General features: G+C 37.5%; 1 protein-coding gene across 6 annotated transcripts in view; it reads left to right on the top strand.

Moving 5' to 3' along the window:
- Positions 1 to 18,848, top strand: part of IL15 (interleukin 15) — a 70,107-nt gene that overhangs the window by 43,730 nt on the left and 7,529 nt on the right. For all 6 annotated transcript variants that reach the window (XM_032464014.1, XM_006193545.3, XM_014566735.2 and 3 more), the window contains 3 exons: positions 13,271 to 13,369; positions 14,386 to 14,483; positions 15,797 to 15,881. In XM_032464014.1, the coding sequence (XP_032319905.1) occupies positions 13,358 to 13,369; positions 14,386 to 14,483; positions 15,797 to 15,881 (195 nt within the window). In that variant the 5' untranslated portion in view covers positions 13,271 to 13,357. The remainder of the gene's footprint in view (positions 1 to 13,270; positions 13,370 to 14,385; positions 14,484 to 15,796; positions 15,882 to 18,848) is intronic.

Below are 18,848 nucleotides of genomic sequence, written 5' to 3' on the forward strand. Positions count from 1 at the left end.
GCCTTCTCCATTTACAACAGCCTTTATCCAGTCTTCTTTATTATGCATATATTCATGTATTCACAATCACAACACGAATATTTATTGAGTGCTATCTATGTTACAAGTACTGTCCTCTCCTTAACATGAATTTTTATTGCATGTATAGTCATATCCAAGTAGTTATACTGAGTTTGTAGTTTAATGTTTATTTTACTTACACTGTAAAACTAACCCACAATGGCAATAATTATGTCTTTTTTAAAAAGGGAAATTATGAAATAGCATGAGACATAACCAGGCAGGGAGTTGCAAGTCTGGTTCTGTGTCTCCTGTTGGCTGCTCCTCCATTCTTGGGTAATTCAAATCAGGGGACATTTATTAAGCTTCTATCCTGTTGATTACAATATTAGGTGCTATAGAAGATACACAGATAAATGTGTTTTATTCATGTGTTATGGGAATGCATTAAAAAACATCATTTTATGGCACCAACAATTTAGAAGAAAGGGGTTCTGAGACCTCTACAGGATTTAATGCTTTTGCTTCAAATGATTTTTATCTACATTTTTGGATATGTGCTTATGGGCATTTTTCTGAGGAGGGAGTACATAGCTTTTAGATGTTAAATGTGTCACTGATCACTAAAAAAAGGAGGGGGAAAGTGCTCAATTTGTATAAAACAAATACCCAACTAAAGAAAAAGAACTGAAGAAGAGCAGCAATGTTCTGAGCTGGGTTTAGACAAAGGGAAAATGATATCCAACTGTGGTCATTTCAGGAAAGGCTTCTGGAAAGAGATGGCTCTTGGTTAATATGCCAGTATCTTTTCGCTTCAGCTTCCTCGTGGAAACAGGAGTAGATTATAGGATCTCTGTTATTCTTTCCACTTATAAAATTTGGTTCTTCTCAATTTGATCACCAAATACCTATCAAAATGCCAGTCACATCATAGGTACTCAGAAAGCATCCATTAATTAGCCTTGAAATGAAACTTTTAAAATTTTGCTGTCCCCAGTATATCCACTATCTTGAACTAAAGTAATAGAATATTTTAGCACTAGCTTTCCTATGTTCCACGAATGAAGGAAAGATTTATCAGATGTTCACATATCATTATTCACACTCTTCCACTTGGCAGATCAGAATGTTTAATTCATTATTTCTACTTTATTTATTCATAGTGATTTTTAATACCTTTGTATTTTTGTTATACTTTCTATTAAAGCAACTTGAGTCTCCCCGTGAGTCTTTATGCTCGGGGCTAGGAGCTGTCTCAAATCTGCCTGCTGTTAACCAGTACCTCGCACATTCCCTTAACTAAGAGGGGACTTGGTTAAATGTTGAATGAGAAATGAGAGGATGCATGTCAAAGTGCATCAAAACGATCTTTAAATTGCCTATTTCAGAACAGCATGGGGTTTAAAGAGCATTGGCTCAAGAAGTGAGATGGCAGGTTCAAACCTTGACACTGCCTTGTCTCCCATGAGTCACTGAAGGCCAGTTCCTCAAAGTCTTTGTCCTCAACTTCCTCATCTGCAAAGTGTGGTAATGTCAGTGTCTACCTCATAAATTTATCTGATTAAGTGCTTGGACGAGTATTAGCACATTAGAAATGGGGGAATCCAGGTTTATGGGGCCTCAAGATTTTATAGCGTCTGGGACCCTCTTTAAGCAAAAGAATACCAAATTATAAGTACAAAATCAATTAGAACTTTTTGGCAGATATTTACTTAGAGTGGGAAAAGAAATCACAAATTACAAATACCAAAAAACTGAAAAATACCACAAGCATCATCACAAAGCATTATCATCATAATTAAACTTCCTGGCTCATCTTTATATACATTTATTTCCAAAAATGCAAATTTTTGTCTGCACACACTCAGATTTCCTCTTTGCTATGAGAATGATTTTTTAATACTTTCTATAGAGAGACTAGGAAGAGAAGTTACTCTTTCCTCTAGCAAAACAGATTGAAATTTGTTTTTCACTACTGATGGTTTAGGTAGTATTCATTTACCTTCAGAACACGTAACCGGAAGTACCCCCATTTTTAACTTCCTCCAGGGCTGCGTGCTCAGGCAGTCCCTCTTGTTTGGAGGGGAGCCTCAGAAAGTCCAACGTTTGGGTTTCACTTGGCACGATCTCAGATGGGCCAGTGCCTTCACAGTGTGTCCAGCCTGTCCAGGTCCTCTCTGCTCCCTGCTGACTCCCCATCCCCACCCTTGTGAGAAGAGGGAAAATGCACATCAACACGTGTCTAAATAAAGCATCTGTGTAAAGTAGCAGAGAGCCTGGGGACACAGTGGCCCTGAGGCATCAAGACATCAGGCTTGGTGTCACATTCTTAGAACCACAGATGAGGTCCAGATTCTCTGTGAGGTCTCCTGGGGTTAGATTGTCATTGGAGTCCAGATAGATTGAGGGGAGCGTTGGCAGCCTGCCTGCCAGCAGCATCTGCTGAAAACCTGGGGTGACAGCTAGGAGGTAGAACTGACCACCAGGCTGGGGTCACCCCCCATGCCCCTACTACAGGGCTGGGCTGCTGCTTCCTCACTATGGGCAATGTGAGTTAGGGGCAGAGCAGAAGCTCCACCGATTCCATGGTAAACCTACCTCATTCTCAGTGCTCCATAAATTTGCTCCTAATCTTTAGTCTCTACTCTTTCACTGCCAAATAATTTTTCAAAAAATCCCTAGGAGTTTTGCAGTGAATGTCTTTTTTGATCTTATATAAATTTTTTTTTTTTAATTTTCAGGAGTAATTTTCTTTCTCTGCTTTGTGCTAATAAATAGGGTAGGATTCCAGGTGACCTAAACGTTTACTAAAATGGATTTTGAAGTGGGCTGTTCCTTGGAATATTTATGTTTAATATTTCATGATCATATTAAGATCAAATCATATTGAGGTAAAAATGCCATATTTCCTTCATTCTTAAATATCGTTTGCAGTGGATACCATGTATGGCCTTATTCTCCTTCAGGAATGAAGAATTTGCTATTTTGACTGCTGGGAGTGCTCCCTGCTAGTCTTCATTGGACAGTCGACTCTGGGAGACACTCTCTTGCCCAAGGTCATGCCCACTCTCCAGGGACATGTGCCTCTGTCTGGTGTTCTTTGCAAGGAGGGAAGTGTTACAAAGGCACTCTTTTCTCCAGCTTGGACAACTCCAGAGGGCCATCCTAGCTTCAGAGCTCCATGGAGCGCAGATAGTGCCTGCATAACGAATGGCCTCATTTTCCTTCCCTTCCCCCAAAGGGAGTGATGCTGAAGACATTGTCCAATAGACATACCACACATAAATCCGTCTCAGAGTCTCCTTCCCAGAGAACTTGCCCTGAAACGCCATCCTTTTCTTTAAGAAGCACAGTCTTTTTTCTAACAGCTTTCAGGAGATGAGAACAGAGATCTTTGATAAGATGTGACCCTTTTTCAGAAATGTTCAAATTGCCAGAATGTGCTTCCTGCATTCAAGGATGTGTGCTAAGTCCACGAGAGGGCTGTAATTGCTTGCTGTGTGATTGTGTTAGTGGTGACCAATAACCCGAAGCAATTAGAAGCCTTTCACTGAAGCCATTATTGGAAGAAAGGTTAAAGATTGTTATTCTTCCCTTTTCTTACTGAAGTTTTCTCTTACTTGCTTCTGATCTCTTCTGAACGCATGGTTTTAAGCCAATGTGTTATATTTTTAGCTCTGCCATGTCTTGAGTTTCTAATTTCCATACTCATCTGTCTGCTAGACCATTTTCTTTGATATCCCACCAGCCTCCCAAACTTAACATGTCCAACACTGGGTGAGTCACTGCCCCCTCATACCAGCCCCATCTTGTGTCCAGTCTCGATTAGTGGCCCCTCTACCCTGACATTCCAAACCATAAAGCCTGTGAGACATTCTAGCTAGACTCTTCTTCCTGCCTTGCTTTAGATACCCAGACCACCACCAAGACCTGCCCATTTTGCAGGGAAATATTACTCCAATAAGTAACGCTATTACCACTTTTCAGTTCCTACTACTACTTCTTCAGTATAGGCCCTTATGTGAATTACCTACTGTAATACTATTTGACTCATTTTCTTATCTTCAGTCTTGTTTCCTTTAAATATATTCTCTGCAGAGTGGTCTAGATGATCTAAATTAAATGAGAATTTGATTGTGCCATTGCACCCATGAATACAGGGGACAGTAAGTTCTCCTGTCAATCAAGGCTGTCCATGACTTAACCCATTTGTCATTGACCATACCATGGTGACTCACTTTCTCCAGCTTGATGTGCTGGTAAAATTGAAGTGCTTGGCATTTACCCAAATGCGTCACGGTGTTTCATGCCTCTGTGCCTCTCCCCATTATTTTCCCTCTACCTGGAAAGCCCTTTTCTCCTTTCGTAGGTTGGCTGACTTTAATCATTCTCTAAGGTAATCTATTTTTGTCATCTCCTCAAGGATGCTTTCTCTACCTACACATCTGTGGTACCCAAACTGGTTTAGCATTTACAATATTATAATGAAAGTATGTGGGTTCTGCTCGTCATGGATTTTGTCCAGCAAAAGTCCCACCGCAGAAGAACGAAATTACTCAAGACTTTATCAGGTCACGAGAGTGAGAGGGAGCTGGAGACTGACTACCCAAGCTCCTGAAAAGCTCTTGTATTTATTGAGAATAGTCAAACAAAGAGTCAAAAGTGAAATACGTCAGGGGCATGATATACATGCAAGGATACAGGTCAGCAGTTTCAGTTTGTGAAAAACAGAAACATTATAATCTTAATTTAAATTTAGAGAGAAGGTTACAATATTGATAGTACAAACAATTATTTTAAGCCTCAAACAGTCGTGAGCAAGGTTACAGTGTTCAGAATAGTTGATAATGAAAACCCAGACCACCACAGAGTCTCCATACAATGATCAGAAATCGTCTAAGCACGCGAAGCAGCCCCGCTGTTCCCGGCTGAGGGCTGAGTCAGTCTTCTGTGAGCAAGGGCAGCCTGCACTGTCCATCTGCGCCTGATGAGTGAAGCATGTCCTGCAGGTTAGGGCAAGGGACGAGTTACTGTTTTCCATAAGCACAAGCAGCCCTGAATCTATGACCTCGAACTAAGCAAAGCCAGCAAAGCATGTCTCTGCTTTTTATGGCAAAGAGGCAGTTTGTAGCAGTTTTCTGCTAGCAAAGCAGCTTCAAGGCAACTAAGCTGAGTTCCGTAGATAAGGTGGTGACTGGCACTGAAAGTTCAGTCTTTTATGCTCTTAGACTTTTTGCTTTGTAGTAGCAGTACAACGACAAATATAGAAAGCATTGGTTTTAATTAAACATTTCTTATGTGTTTGCATAAAGGTGAGAATACATAAAGGTGAGAATATGATTTAGTAAAGCAATTATTACAGTATCAAAGTTTGTTAAGCCAAGTCTGTGCTCCCACAAAGGTATGTGTGCATTTCTGTAGTCTCTTCAAGGACACGTGCTGTGCTTATTCATCTTTGTAACCCTAATGCCAGGCACACGGAGGATGCTCAGTAAACGGTGGGAAACAGAACTAGATGGTGAAGACAATGGGTCTCTGGTTCCCTTTGTATTTATTGTCACTTTGTTAGTAAGGTCTTTCTAGTCCATCTTTGTAAAATAGAGGTGCGTTTCACACATACTGTATTTATTGTTCTCTACAGTAATGGAGTTCACTGTCAGTCATACTTTGTAATTGCTCCTTTAGTTGTTTCCTGCCTTCTTGGTTTTTGCTTGTTTGTTTGTTCAGTGCTGTGTCTTTAGAAGAAGAATGATTGACACAAAGTAGGGGCTCAATAACTATTTGATGAATGTGTTAGTGAATGAAAGAACCAGGACTAAACTCCAGTTATGTTCCTTATCGTGTGTCATGTTGGGCAAATGACTTAACTTCTCTGAGTTTTACTTTCTTCATTTGTGAAATGAGGCTGATGATAATGATGCCTGCCATACGTTTCTCAAAGGCTGTTGGTGAGATACCAATGTAATAGGTGATGTTTTGAGTCTTTACTATTCCCCATGCACAATATAAAATTTAATCTTCACAATAATAATAGGAGGTATGTTCTATGATCATCTCCATTTTGCTGATTTGGGGGGTAAAAAAGAATTTAGGTCTTGCAGCATCTTGAAGTCACCTAGAGAGTAAATGAGAGCTAGGATTAGGACCCATCTAGTTGTGAGCGCATCAGTGATTAACTTGCAACCCTGGGCGTGTGTCTCCTCATTCTGTGCCTCTACTTAGTGAAAATAACCCCAGGTAGGAATCTTGCAGGTTTGTTTTGGACAGTCTTTATCAGTTGGAGAATATTTCAATGTTTTTTTTGTTTTAAGAATTTATGTTGAATTTTGTCAAATATTTTTTCCATCTACAAAGGCAACTGTATGACTTTTCTCTTTTAATCTGTTAGTGTAGTGAATACACTAATAAACTTCCTGATGTTGACCATCTTTTCAAGAATAAACCTACCTATTCAATTTTATTCTGTTAACATTCTGCTCGGTGAAATTTGTTAAAATTATATTTTGGAAACTAGCATCTATGTTTATATAAGAGATTACTATAAAATTTTCGTTCCATATCATTAGATAGTTTTGATATCAGATTTTGGTGCCCATGAATTAGAATAATCCTGTATTATCATAAGGATTTGTAAATTCTCTGAATGTCTGGTAAAAACCTTCATAAAGAAATCAAAAATGCATGTATTTTGACTAATATTTAATTAGGTTTTCATCATCCTCGTGAATCCATTTTGATAACTTTCTTAGAAAGTCAACGTTCAAATTGACTTTCATGCACATATAAATTTATAAAAATTATACTAATAGTGGCCCCTTTTGCATTTTAATATATATATAATTTGGCACTTTCTTTCCTTTTTAGTTTTGATCAGATTTGTTTTTCAAAGATCCATCTCTTAGTTTCACTAATTTCCTTTTTCTGACTTTATTAACTTCTGTTTTTATCTTTAGTAAAACTTTATTCTATTTTATTTTTTAAAGATTATTTTATAGATTCTTGAGGTTAATGCATAACAAAATATTTCAATCTAATTATTTTCTATGAAAGTCTATAAAATTCTCTATGACTATGCTCTTGCCATAATATGTTTTTTAATAGTGTTATTTTTAAGTTGATTTTTCTCTTTTATACCAGCATTATTTAAAAGGATAATTTTACACTTACAAGTGGATAGATTTTTTTAATTTTTATTATTAATATTTAATTCAATATTAATTGATATTACTTTAATTCAATATTGTTTAAGTCAATAATCCAATAATATTGATATTAATTTGGGACTACAAAATATGGCAGGTGTGATTTCAGATTTTTGTAACTTTCTGAGATGTTATTTTAGTTTTAGCACATAGACATTTTAGATCTATGTTATAAACAACCTTTTGTGAATATTCTGTGTGTTTATTTTCTATGTGCCATTTTCTGTAGGGTAGAATGTTTTTATCTATCTATAGCTAACCTAATATACATATGTGCTACACAAAACATTGTTCATTGTGCTTTAAAATTTAACACAGGCAGTGGTGTGATGGCGTCACCTCTAATTGGCTTATGAGAGCCAGTGGTTAAATATTCCTGCATTTTGTGAACTAGTTGTTAAACCATGGTGGCTTGAAATCAGTATGGTGGGGTATTTACTTGACAGAAATTGGCAAATGCTACAAGACAATGTTGTTGTGCTGTTGTTTTTTGAGAAGCAGCTAACTTGCATACCCAGAACACAGCCCTACTCATTTTTGCTTATGTTTAAATCTGTGAGCAATGTTTAAAAATCTTTAATAACTTCTTGTTTTTTTCTATTAGATTCTTCTCTATATATTTGGAAGCTATATGGTTAGAAGCATAAAGGTTCATGGTTGTCATGTTCTCTTGTAGGTTGTAACTTTTATCCATGTGCATTATCCTTATATTGCTTAGAATTTTAATTGAACTTTTCTCAAATTCTAATTATCTGGTATTATTATTCCTATACTCATATTCACTTAGTGTGCCTTTTTTTGTACTTTCATTTTCAAGCTTTTTTTTACCATTTTATTTTTTGTTCCATTTTTTATAAATGGTATATTTAAAAATCTGTCTTTTGGCCTCTCTATTTTTAAAACCCAATCTAAGTGTTTTTCAGTAAGCAAATATAGTTTTTATCACAGTCTTTGCACGTGTGGCTGAATGTACTTGCGTGTTTAGATTTACTACTGCTATATTACTTTTTAATGTGTGCTTTTTACTGTGATTTCTGTAATTTTCTTCTTTTATACCTACCACTGCCTTCTGTTTTCTGCTTAAGTTTTCTTTGCCACATTTTATTTTATATTTTGGTTTGGAAATTATGATATATCTAGGTTGTTTTCTTTCCTGTCATGAACTTTTCTCTTGATTTGTCCAGTTAATCATCATGAATGTCACATATTCATCAAATGAAATAACAATCTTGGCATGAGTTTACTTCCTCTTCTTCTTTTCCCAGAACATTTCCCACATAGAGTCCCCACCTGTGACCATCCTTCCACATTGCTATTTAGAAAAGGACATACTAGGTCAGGAGTTGCCTGGTGTTGAGGTTGGGAATAAGGTGACTGTAAAGGGAAGTGAGAGAAATTTTTGTGATTGTAGGTATGTTTTCTGTCACTCCATCATGTTTTGACAACTGTCAAAATTCTGCATATCATACCTAAAATGTGTATATTTTATTACCTTGAAATTATACCTCCATAAAATTGATTTTAGAAGTGCAGTGGGGAATGTCAAAAAGAACCAGAAATCATTAGCAAGATGTAGAGAAGGCCCATTAAAGGTTGCATCTCAAAAAAGTATAATGGCACATTTTTTCCAGTAATATTTTGTAGCTTGGAATTTGAAATTGGCAAAATAAAAGTAGCAGGAAGATGAAATGTGGAGGAAACTTCAGTCCCTTAGCTATTTAGGATGGTATTGCAGTGGCCACCTGGGACGCCTGCTGGAGGGAGAGGCAAGTACAGGTAAGAAGCTGATAATTGTGAGAATGAGGACCATATAGTTGTAAACAAATGAAGAATAAAATCCAACAAACGTGTAATGTGTGTTTGTTATGTACCTCATATACTTTTATGCTTTGGAGGTACAGCAATAAATAAGATAAATAAGGTTTCTAACCAGAAGAATCTCACATTTTTGCAAAACAAATAAATGAATGAGAAAAACAACAGACTTAAAAAATGTTATCATTAGTTATTTATACCCAAGTATAAATATTACATATTTTATGCTCCATAGTTTTTTATATCCCACATCTTTCTTTTTTCTTGGGTAAGTTTTCATTTTCCTGGAATGCATTTTCACATTATTTCACATTCTGTGGATCTTAAATTTGCTAAGGTCTAGTCTGTTCTTTGTCCTCTCTCTCAAATACTAATAGCTTTCCAGGTTCAACCTCATTTTCCCTTAAGACTTTGAGGATTAGTTCTGTTGTCTTATAAGTAAGTACCATGATCAGATTCATTCTGATTCTTATCCTTATTAATTTGTTTTTACTCCATGGGTGCTAGCTAATAGCCTGTTTTTCTTTATCTTAGCATTAGGAAATTTCATTTTAAATTATCATATTTTCATTTTATTTTTGTTATGCCCTTTCAGTATGACAAAGTGGGGTTTTTTTCCAACTTTGTGAAATTTTCTTTTATCATTTTTGTGATTATTTTTTCCTGCTCTTTTTGCTCTTTCTGGAGTTCCTTTTTGATACTATGTTGGAATTTCTATCCCTATCTCATAATTTCCAACTCTTTGTCCTTTTGTACTATGGTTTGGGAGAATTTCTTCACTTTCACCAATGTTTTTGAATGAAGTGTTTTTGGAAACTAAGCTAGAGGAACAGATCTCTTGACTATTCCTGGACATTAGGTTCAGTATCCTATCTGGACTGCTCTGAGGAAGCTATTCATTATCCCTGCCCTAGAGAATTGTACCAGTTAGCCTTTTTCAAAAACACACAAAATACTTTGCAACAACATTCACACCAAATGGTTTAAAATAAAAGCATGTGAACATATTGTTACATAGAACTGAGATCCAAGGGTGGTAAGAGCATCAACTATATATGCTGTCTAGCTACATATATGCATCATCCTTGTCTATCTTAGATGATAAACTACCTCAGGTGTTTCTGTATTTGTTTTTGGTAAATACCAGCTGTTTAATGAATACCTTTTGAGTTGTCATGGTAACTAAGATATCCAAACTTTATCTCTGCCTTTGTCCTTGGCAGTATAGATATTTAAATGGTTATGATTTGCTTTGGATTAATTTCAATGTAGTTAGGCAATTTGTCTTATTTTAAGTATTCCCAAGAACTTTAAAGTATTTTATTTAAAATATATATGTACATAATGTATAGACCTTATATGAAATAGTATTTTTTAAATACTAAGACACATCTTATCTAGTCATTGAATTTTTGTTTTGATAAACCATTGAGATTTACAGGCCCTAATAACATGTTGTGTGGTCTTATAAGAGAATTTTATACCAACTTAAGATCTTATTTTTGTATGCATTAATTTTTTAAAATCACAGTAGTAACCCATGGTAACATAGTTCATATTGGATTTTTTTTAGCCTTAATATTGAACCCAGATTGTGTTTCATGAAATTTCTTATTTTAAAATTCCATATTATGGGTGTCAGTTGAAAACAGCTTGAAAACAATTACTGAAAAATTGACGGTACACTTAAATGACAGGATGATTTAAGACATTAAAGATACCACTTTCTCAGCTGTTCGAACTGGGACTGATTAAGGGTTCCATAGGTATCCAGGGTTGGCAAACTGTAGCCTATGGTCAAATCCATCAACTGTCTGTTTTGATACATAAAGTTGTATTGGAATATGGCCATACCCATTCATTCACGCATTGTCTGTGGCCGTTTACACGTTATAATGGTAGAGTTAAGTAGCTGTAACAGAGACTGCAAGACTTAAAGAGCCTGAAATTTATTATCTGGCCCTTTACGGAAGATGTTTACTGATCCCTGCTTTATACGATGGTGATAGTTCTGTCCGCTCTTACCAACAACTACTTTCACTCTGTCATCAATGACTCACTTTTCCCTGAATACACACTACATGTGTTTGTGTATGCCCTTGCTCAGGCTCTTTCCTCCACCTAGAATGTTGTTTCTTTCCTTACTCTTGTGTCTAAAATCTATCCATTTTTCAAAGTATGATTCCAATAACACTTCCTTTATGAAGTCCTATAGTAAAAAAAGAAAATTGAATTTTCTGGATACCTCTCCCTTACACTTCCTTACACAGACTCTGAAATCCTTTGCCTCTCTTGATTGTGCTTGCTTGGCAACACAACTATGATTCTCTACCTGTTCCAGGTCTACCTGTTCTTTGTCCATAGTAATGTGGCCAGAGGAAACACACACAAACATGTTGACAGATCTTACTTTCTGACCGTTCATGCCCATGAACTTCCTACAGGCCAGGCTCTTCTAAAATACTTCCATCTGTTCACTCTCCTACGTACCTCATACCTCGATGGCTATTTCACATATTCTCCTGTCTTCCACCTGTAACACCTCCTCCCCAGTCTCATTCTCTGCTGATGACCTTTTTGTCCTGATCGACTGAGAAAATCAGAGCAATGTCAAGAACATACACCAGGACATCTGTCTACCTCTCAGCCCTTATATCTGTCCTTACACTCAGCCTTCCTTCTCATGACAATAGATGATAAATTTCCACCCCACTTGAGCATGAAATCCTCTTGGTGTTCTGAGCACTCAGTTTCAGTGTGCAGGGCTGGAGTTCCCCCATCAACAGCAAGCAATTCTCAGACACCAGCAGGCTTTCCAAAAATTCAACTCAATTCTTTTTTTTTTTTTAAGTACCATATTTTTATTGAAGTTATTGATACATTTTTACTTACTAATGTGCTTCAATGCCTTAACTTTTATTTTTTATTTTTTTTATAAACAATTTTTTAAAATTTTTTTTTAGGCAAATCTTTTTTTTTGAGTTATAGTCATTTTATAATGTTGTGTCAAATTCCAGTGTAGAGCACAATTTTTCAGTTACACATGAACATACATGCATTCATTGTCACATTCTCTTTTGCTGTGAGCCACCACAAGATCCTGTATATATTTCTCTGTGCTACACAGTACAATCTTGTTTATCTTTTCTACATTTTGAAATCCCAGTCTGTCCCTTCCCATCCCTTGTCCCCCTAGCAAACACAAGTTTATATTCTGTGTCTATGAATCTGCTTCTGTTTTGTATTTTTTTTTTAGATTCCACATATGAGCGATCTCATATGGTGTTTTTCTTTCTCTTTCTAGCTTACCAACTCAATTCTGACACTATCTAACCAGAGAGTCAAGTTCCATAGGTTGAGAGCTCAGTCCTCCCCCACCTCTTACCTTCAGCTGCCAGTCAAAAGTCCAGGTTGTTACCTGTACTTCAGACCAACTGGCTATGAATCAGAGGTTCCAACATCCCCCGTTTATTGATTTATTATAAAAGCTATTACTCAGCCAGATGGAAGAGATGTATAAGGCAAGATATGAGGCAGGGGGTGCAGAACATCCATGCCCTCTCCAGGCACACCACTCTCCCACACTTCCACATGTTCCCCAAACCTGGACGCTCTCCGAACTCTGACCTTCTAGGGGCATGATGGATTAAATCATTGATCATTGGTGATTTTTTGAACTCAACCTCCAATTCCTCTTTCCTCCCTTGAGGTGAGGGGCACAGGTTGGACTGAACATTTCAACCCTTTAATACATGGTTGTTTCTCCTAGAACCAGTCCCCATCCTTGGGTGAGGTCCAAAAGTCACCTCATTAACATAATAACAGACACCTGTATCGCTGTCATAACTTAGGGAATTCCAAGAGTTTTAGGAGCCAAGTGCCAGCAATGAAGATGAAGACCAAATACATACTTTATTATAAATCATAATATCACAGATACCATCACTAAATATGGCTTTGGAATCTAACCAGTTCAAGAACATAGTGTAGTGGGAAGGGCTTGGACTTTAATCAGACAGGCCTGGTCTCACGTCCTGGCTGTCTTATCCTCACTGTGGGGCCTGGGCAGCTCACCAAATGCTGCTAACCCTTGGCCATAGGATTGTTCTGAGCATTAAATGTGAAACATGTTAAGTGACTGATAGAGTCCCCGTGGAAAAGTAAGTGCTCAAAACATATTAAATCCCTCTCTTTCCCCTCACTAGTCCACTTGTGTTTTTAACGGATCATCTTTACTCTGGATTGTATTGTAGGAAGTACTCTGGATGGATGGCTGCTGGAAACCCATTGCCCTAGCCAGCTCTTCTTCAATACTTAAGGAGTTACCCTGCCATTGAGTAATGAGAATTTCGGTAAGAAAAAATTAGATGAAGATGGTATGTGGACTTTTCTTAAAAGGTCCCTTGTATCTCAGAGATTTTGCAACAAGTTAGGAGGCTCTTCTCTGAAGCTCTTGAAATGTCACAGATGTCAGTTCACCTGTGGATTGTTCTTATTTTGAAAATAAATAAAATAGGTTTTTAAAGTCTCTTAACACCCTGCTGTGCTCTTCATGTTCTGGTAGATGTATTATTTCACGTATCTCATCCTATTTTGTTGTTTAAATGCTTATTTACTCAGTAGGTTGTGTAGTCTCTGAAGACGAGGCCTGGGTATGTGTGATTCATCCATTCAGTGTAGACTTCATGAGTCACAGGTTCTTAGTGGTTAAGTGGTTAAATCCATGGTGCTCTCTCAAACTATAAAGGCCTTGACAGCTTGAAAGAGGCAGGCAGAAGTATCGAAACTCTGGGAAGGGCTAAGATAAGTGACTTTCCTAAATCACTCAGAAAAATTATTATATATTGGCTTTTAGGATGGCATAGAGTCTTTAGTTCGTTCCATTTCTATCCAGTTTTTCTTTAAATTATATTAATATATAATTTTCATATCGTTGCATGAAATTACTAGATAACTAGTACACCTGTATTAGTAATTCATGTTATTAATCTGTGCTGTATGAAATAGTTTGGACAATTAAAAAGGAAAGAAGGATGAGAAGGAGGTTAAGGATGATAGGAGCAAATTAAGTGATGATATCAGCATATATGTAAATTAGTAAATATGTATATTTTCTTTAAATTATTGTCATTGAAATGCATCTGGAGAAATATGTTTTAAAGAATTTTGCACATAAGAGACAGAGCTGAAGGTGTGGAAGAAAGGAAAAAAGATACTCTAATTTCATTAATTCTGATAAGGAATATTCATTCTGAAACTATGATACATTTACATTTTGGAACCTAAACAATATGATAAAGTCTTATTTTAAATCTCATTTTTTTAACTAAAAAAATGTAACCACTTTGTCTGTGATTATATTTTTCAGAAACCGTATTTGAGAAGTTCTTCTATCCATTGCTACTTGTGTTTACTTCTGAACAGTCATTTTTTAACTGAGGCTGGCATTCATGTCTTCATTTTGGGGTAATTTTATCTTTCAGCATAAGTAACATCATGTTCATGGCCATGATCATTGTTCTTCAATATCTTCTCTGCTAAATTTGTTTATGTTCCATTTGCTTAAATCCTTAGGTACTCAGTATTTGGGGTGTGAGAGGGGTCAGATTATGGGGACCCAGGGGAGGTTGAGTAAACATCACACAGAGCATTTCTATATTCTTGTAATATTCCAAATGAGTGTTATATCCTGCAAATACATTAGACCTCTTGGTATATAACTGAACTTGAAAGTACACTCTGTTACATCCTGTAGGATTTTCACAGCAGTAAAACAATAGGTCTTTAGGGCTCAACCACATTCCTTTTTTATCTGTTCCTGACACTGACTTCTGTCCTCTGAGCCCGATCCTAGTTCAGTTTAAAACATGTCCTTCGTTCTTTGGACCTTTTGTCTTTCCTCTTAATAAACATTCGTATTTTTCCATGCCTGTTAACTTTTTTCTTCTCTGTTAGATGCAACTAATACACTGCGCTCAGTGGGCCCAAAGCACCCAACCTGTAGTTATGTAGTCTCACTCTCAGTTCTGTTTTACTCTGCTAATGCCTTCGTGCTGTGGAAAGCCAGAGACTTGTGCAGGGAAACCCTCCTAGCGAGGAAGATCAGCGTTGGCTCTCGTGCTTCTGTACGGGATCTGCCAGGAAGGGACTGTTTTTCCTGAAGCTCTAAAAATTATTCCACTGACACTTGGTCAGTGTAAGTGTCTTTTGTTCGGATACTAACTTTCTGTTTTACCAAGATGAGTAAGTTGTATGATCTAGTTACAGGGCTAGATTAGGCTCAAGTCCGTAATATTTATGGGGAAAGCACTACCGGGAGCCTGGAAGCGGCATATTGAACCGACTGTAAAGAGCATTTATTGTCAGAATCATTACATAAGAAAGATTATTGCTTATTTTGAGGTTATTACCCATTCATTAGACTTAAAAGTCTGATGGGAATTGTACTTAAAGGAGTAATTTGTGCAAAAACATTTACTAAGTACTGCCACACTCTCAGCACTGTTTTTATCTCACTGTGATAAACTGCACCAGGTTATGTAGAAGTGATCCCTCCAAATTAGGCCTTTCTCTAATCCGGGTTGGTCGTGAGGCTGGCCTGCCGCATCAAAGCTGTCCGGCGTGTTCGGTGTTCATCCTCACCTACAAGGCTGTTGAGTGCACACAGGGGAGGACGGTGCTCGTTTTATCACTTGTCAGAATAAAAAAAGTCTCCTGTGTATTCATCAGGACAGTATTGTGTTCATTCACGATGCTCTGCTCTTTGATTTCTCTTTCAGCTGTATCAGTGCGGGTCTTCCTAAAACAGAAGCAAACTGGCAGTATGTAATAAGTGATCTGAAAAGAATCGAAAATCTTATTCAAGTGAGTACTCATTTTTCCATAAAATATCTGGTGTAATTGCTATGGAGTATGTGCCTCCCCGTATCTTGCCGTCAGTCTTAGTGAAGTCTCCCTTGGAACAATAATCTTTTTGTAGAATCTGTGAGCCTCAAATGAAATCTTTTACTTAGAATTTTCAGATCGTAATTATCTTTAAAACTCAATTTATGAGTGCCCAGCATGGCGAGCTCTCTGTCCCCACAGGCCAGGGAGACTCCCTGCTCCTGCTAGAGAAACCAGATGGCTTGGTTGTGCTTGTAGGGAGAATGGGGTGACCCAGGAGAGGGCTTTCTGCTCTGTGGGTTAGGAACCCCTCTCCCACCTGGAGACACCAGCTGGCCTGGCAGAAAGTGCGGAGAGGAGAGAACAGGGGCCACGTTATTGTGTGGGTGACACAATGGGACCAGTGGGAGTCCCGGGGGCAGCAGGTGAACCGAGCCTTCCAAATTAACGTCACGAAGATTCTGAAAACCAAACCGTCGTTGGACTCGCAGGCATACAAACATAGGTCAGAGCCCGTGCCAAGGTGCTAAGCCTGCCCAGGGTGGCCACATGCTAAAAGAGAAGATTCAAATAGGACCGGGGTCTCCTAACATAATATCCCAAATACCGGAATACAGTGGAAAATCACTTTTCATATCAAGAAGCAGGAAAAAAATCACAACTTCAAGGAGAAGAGACTCTGAAACAGGCTCTGAAACTGAGATGGATCAGATGCTGGAATTATTTGACAAGGATTTTAAAGCAGCCATCAGGAAGATGTGCCAGCAAGCAATTACGAATACAACTGGAAAGCAAAATAGAAAGTCTTAGCAAAGAAATACAATATGTAAAAGGAACCGAATGGAAATTACAGAACTAAAAAAGACAATCACTGAAATATAAAACAAACTGAAGAGGCTCATTAGAATGATTATGACAGAGGAAAGACAGTCAGCTTGAGGATAGAACAAGGGAGAAAAAACAGACTGAAAAAAAAGTACATAAAGCCTCAGGGATCTTTGGGACAATAAAAGCTCCAGCATTCCTAGCATTAGCATCCCAGAAGGAGAGGAGGAAAAGAATACAAATAAAAGACAGAGAGGCTGGCCAAATTGAGAACAAAATGCAAACCAACTTTATGCTGCCTACAAGGAATTCATTTCAAAATATATAATGACAAAGGTTGGTTGAAAAGAAGAGAGAAGAATGTGCCATGTTGTATTAGTACCCCCCCCCAAATTCATGCCCACCAAGAACCTCAGAATGGGATCTTATTTGGAAATGGGTGTCTTTGCAAATATAATTGGTCAAGGTGAGCTTATACTGGGGTAGGGGGGGTTGGGCCTAAATCTAATGACTAGTGTCCTCATAAGAAGAGGACAGGACACACGGGCACTCACAGGGAAGAAGGGCCTGTGGAAACGGACGCAGCTACAAGCCAACGAAGGCCAGGCATCACCAGGGGCTGCAGGGGGTTTGAGAGACCTAAGGAAGGACAGTTCTCTAGAGCCTCCAGAGGGAGTGGGCCCAGGTGACTCCTTGGCTTTGAACTGTAGGAGAATAGACTGTAGTTGTCTGAAGACACCCACTTTGGGATCCTTTGCTACAGTGGCTCTAGGAAGCTGAGACACACGGACACGATAATTTTGAAAATCAGAAGTGGCTCTATTCATAGCCGATCATGTCGACTTCACAGCAAATAAAATTATTAGAGTCCAAAGGGACATTACGTCATGGTAAAAGATGAATCCACCAGGAAAACATAAATGATCTTAAATGCGTACCCACCACACAGCAGCGCCTCAAATGCAGGAAGCAAAAACTAGTAAGACTGAAAGGAGAAACAGGTGAATCCACAAATACAGTTGAGGACTTTATCACCTCCTCAGTAATGAATAGAACTACCAGCCAGAAAATCAGAAAGGGTGTAGAAGCACTGGACAACACAATCCATCAACAATGTCTAATTTCCATAGATAACACTTCACCAACAACAGTGAATAAATGCTTTTTCAGGTGTCTTTCATCAAGACTGGACAGATCTTGGGCCATAAAACAAACTCCAACAAATTTATGAGAACTGAAATCATGCAGAACATGTTATTTAATCACAGTGGAATCAAAGAAAAGTCAAATTGCATAAATGCAACAGGAAAATCTCCAAATACTTGCAAATTAAGTGATACCCTTATAAATATTCCCTAGGAAAAGAGTAAGTCTCAAAGGATATTTTAAAAAATACATAGAACTGAATGAAAACGAAAAAACAACATATGAAGATTTGTGGGATTTAGCTAAAGCTTTGCTGAGTGGGAAGTTTATAAAATGAAATGGTTACATTAGAAAAGAGAGAAGATCTCAGATCACCAATCTAAGTTATTGCCTCAAGAAACTGGAAGAAGAAGAGCCAAATAAACCCAAAACTTGCAGAAGGAAGGAAGCAATAAAGATAAGAATAAAAATTAATGAAATTGAAATCAAGAAAACAATAGAGAGAAATCAATGAAACATAAAGCTCATTATTTGGGGAAAAAAATCAATAAAGTTGATAAACCTCTAGCAAACCTGACTCAGACAGAAGAGATGACACGTGCCATTAGTATCAGGACTGAAATTGAGGTCTGTGACTCCAGAACTTACAACCATTAAAAGGATGATAAAGAAAATCTACGAACAACTTTACTCTTGTAAATTTGATAATTTAGAGGAAATGGAGCAATTCCTCAAAAACCAGAAACTACCAAAATGTAACACAGATGAAGTAGATAATCCAAAAACTCCTATAATCACTAAAGACCTTGAATCCACCATATTATAAACTCCCAAGAAAGAATCTTCAGGACAGCTGGTTTCACTGGAGCATTCTACCAAACATTTAAAGAAGAGTTAACATGAGTTTCACACATTCTCTTTTAAAAACAGAAGAATAGAGAACACTTTCCAACTCATTGTTGGAGGCAGGTGTTA

This window comes from Camelus ferus, chromosome 2 (assembly GCF_009834535.1).
Source record: "Camelus ferus isolate YT-003-E chromosome 2, BCGSAC_Cfer_1.0, whole genome shotgun sequence".
NCBI classification, from domain to species: Eukaryota; Metazoa; Chordata; class Mammalia; order Artiodactyla; family Camelidae; genus Camelus; species Camelus ferus.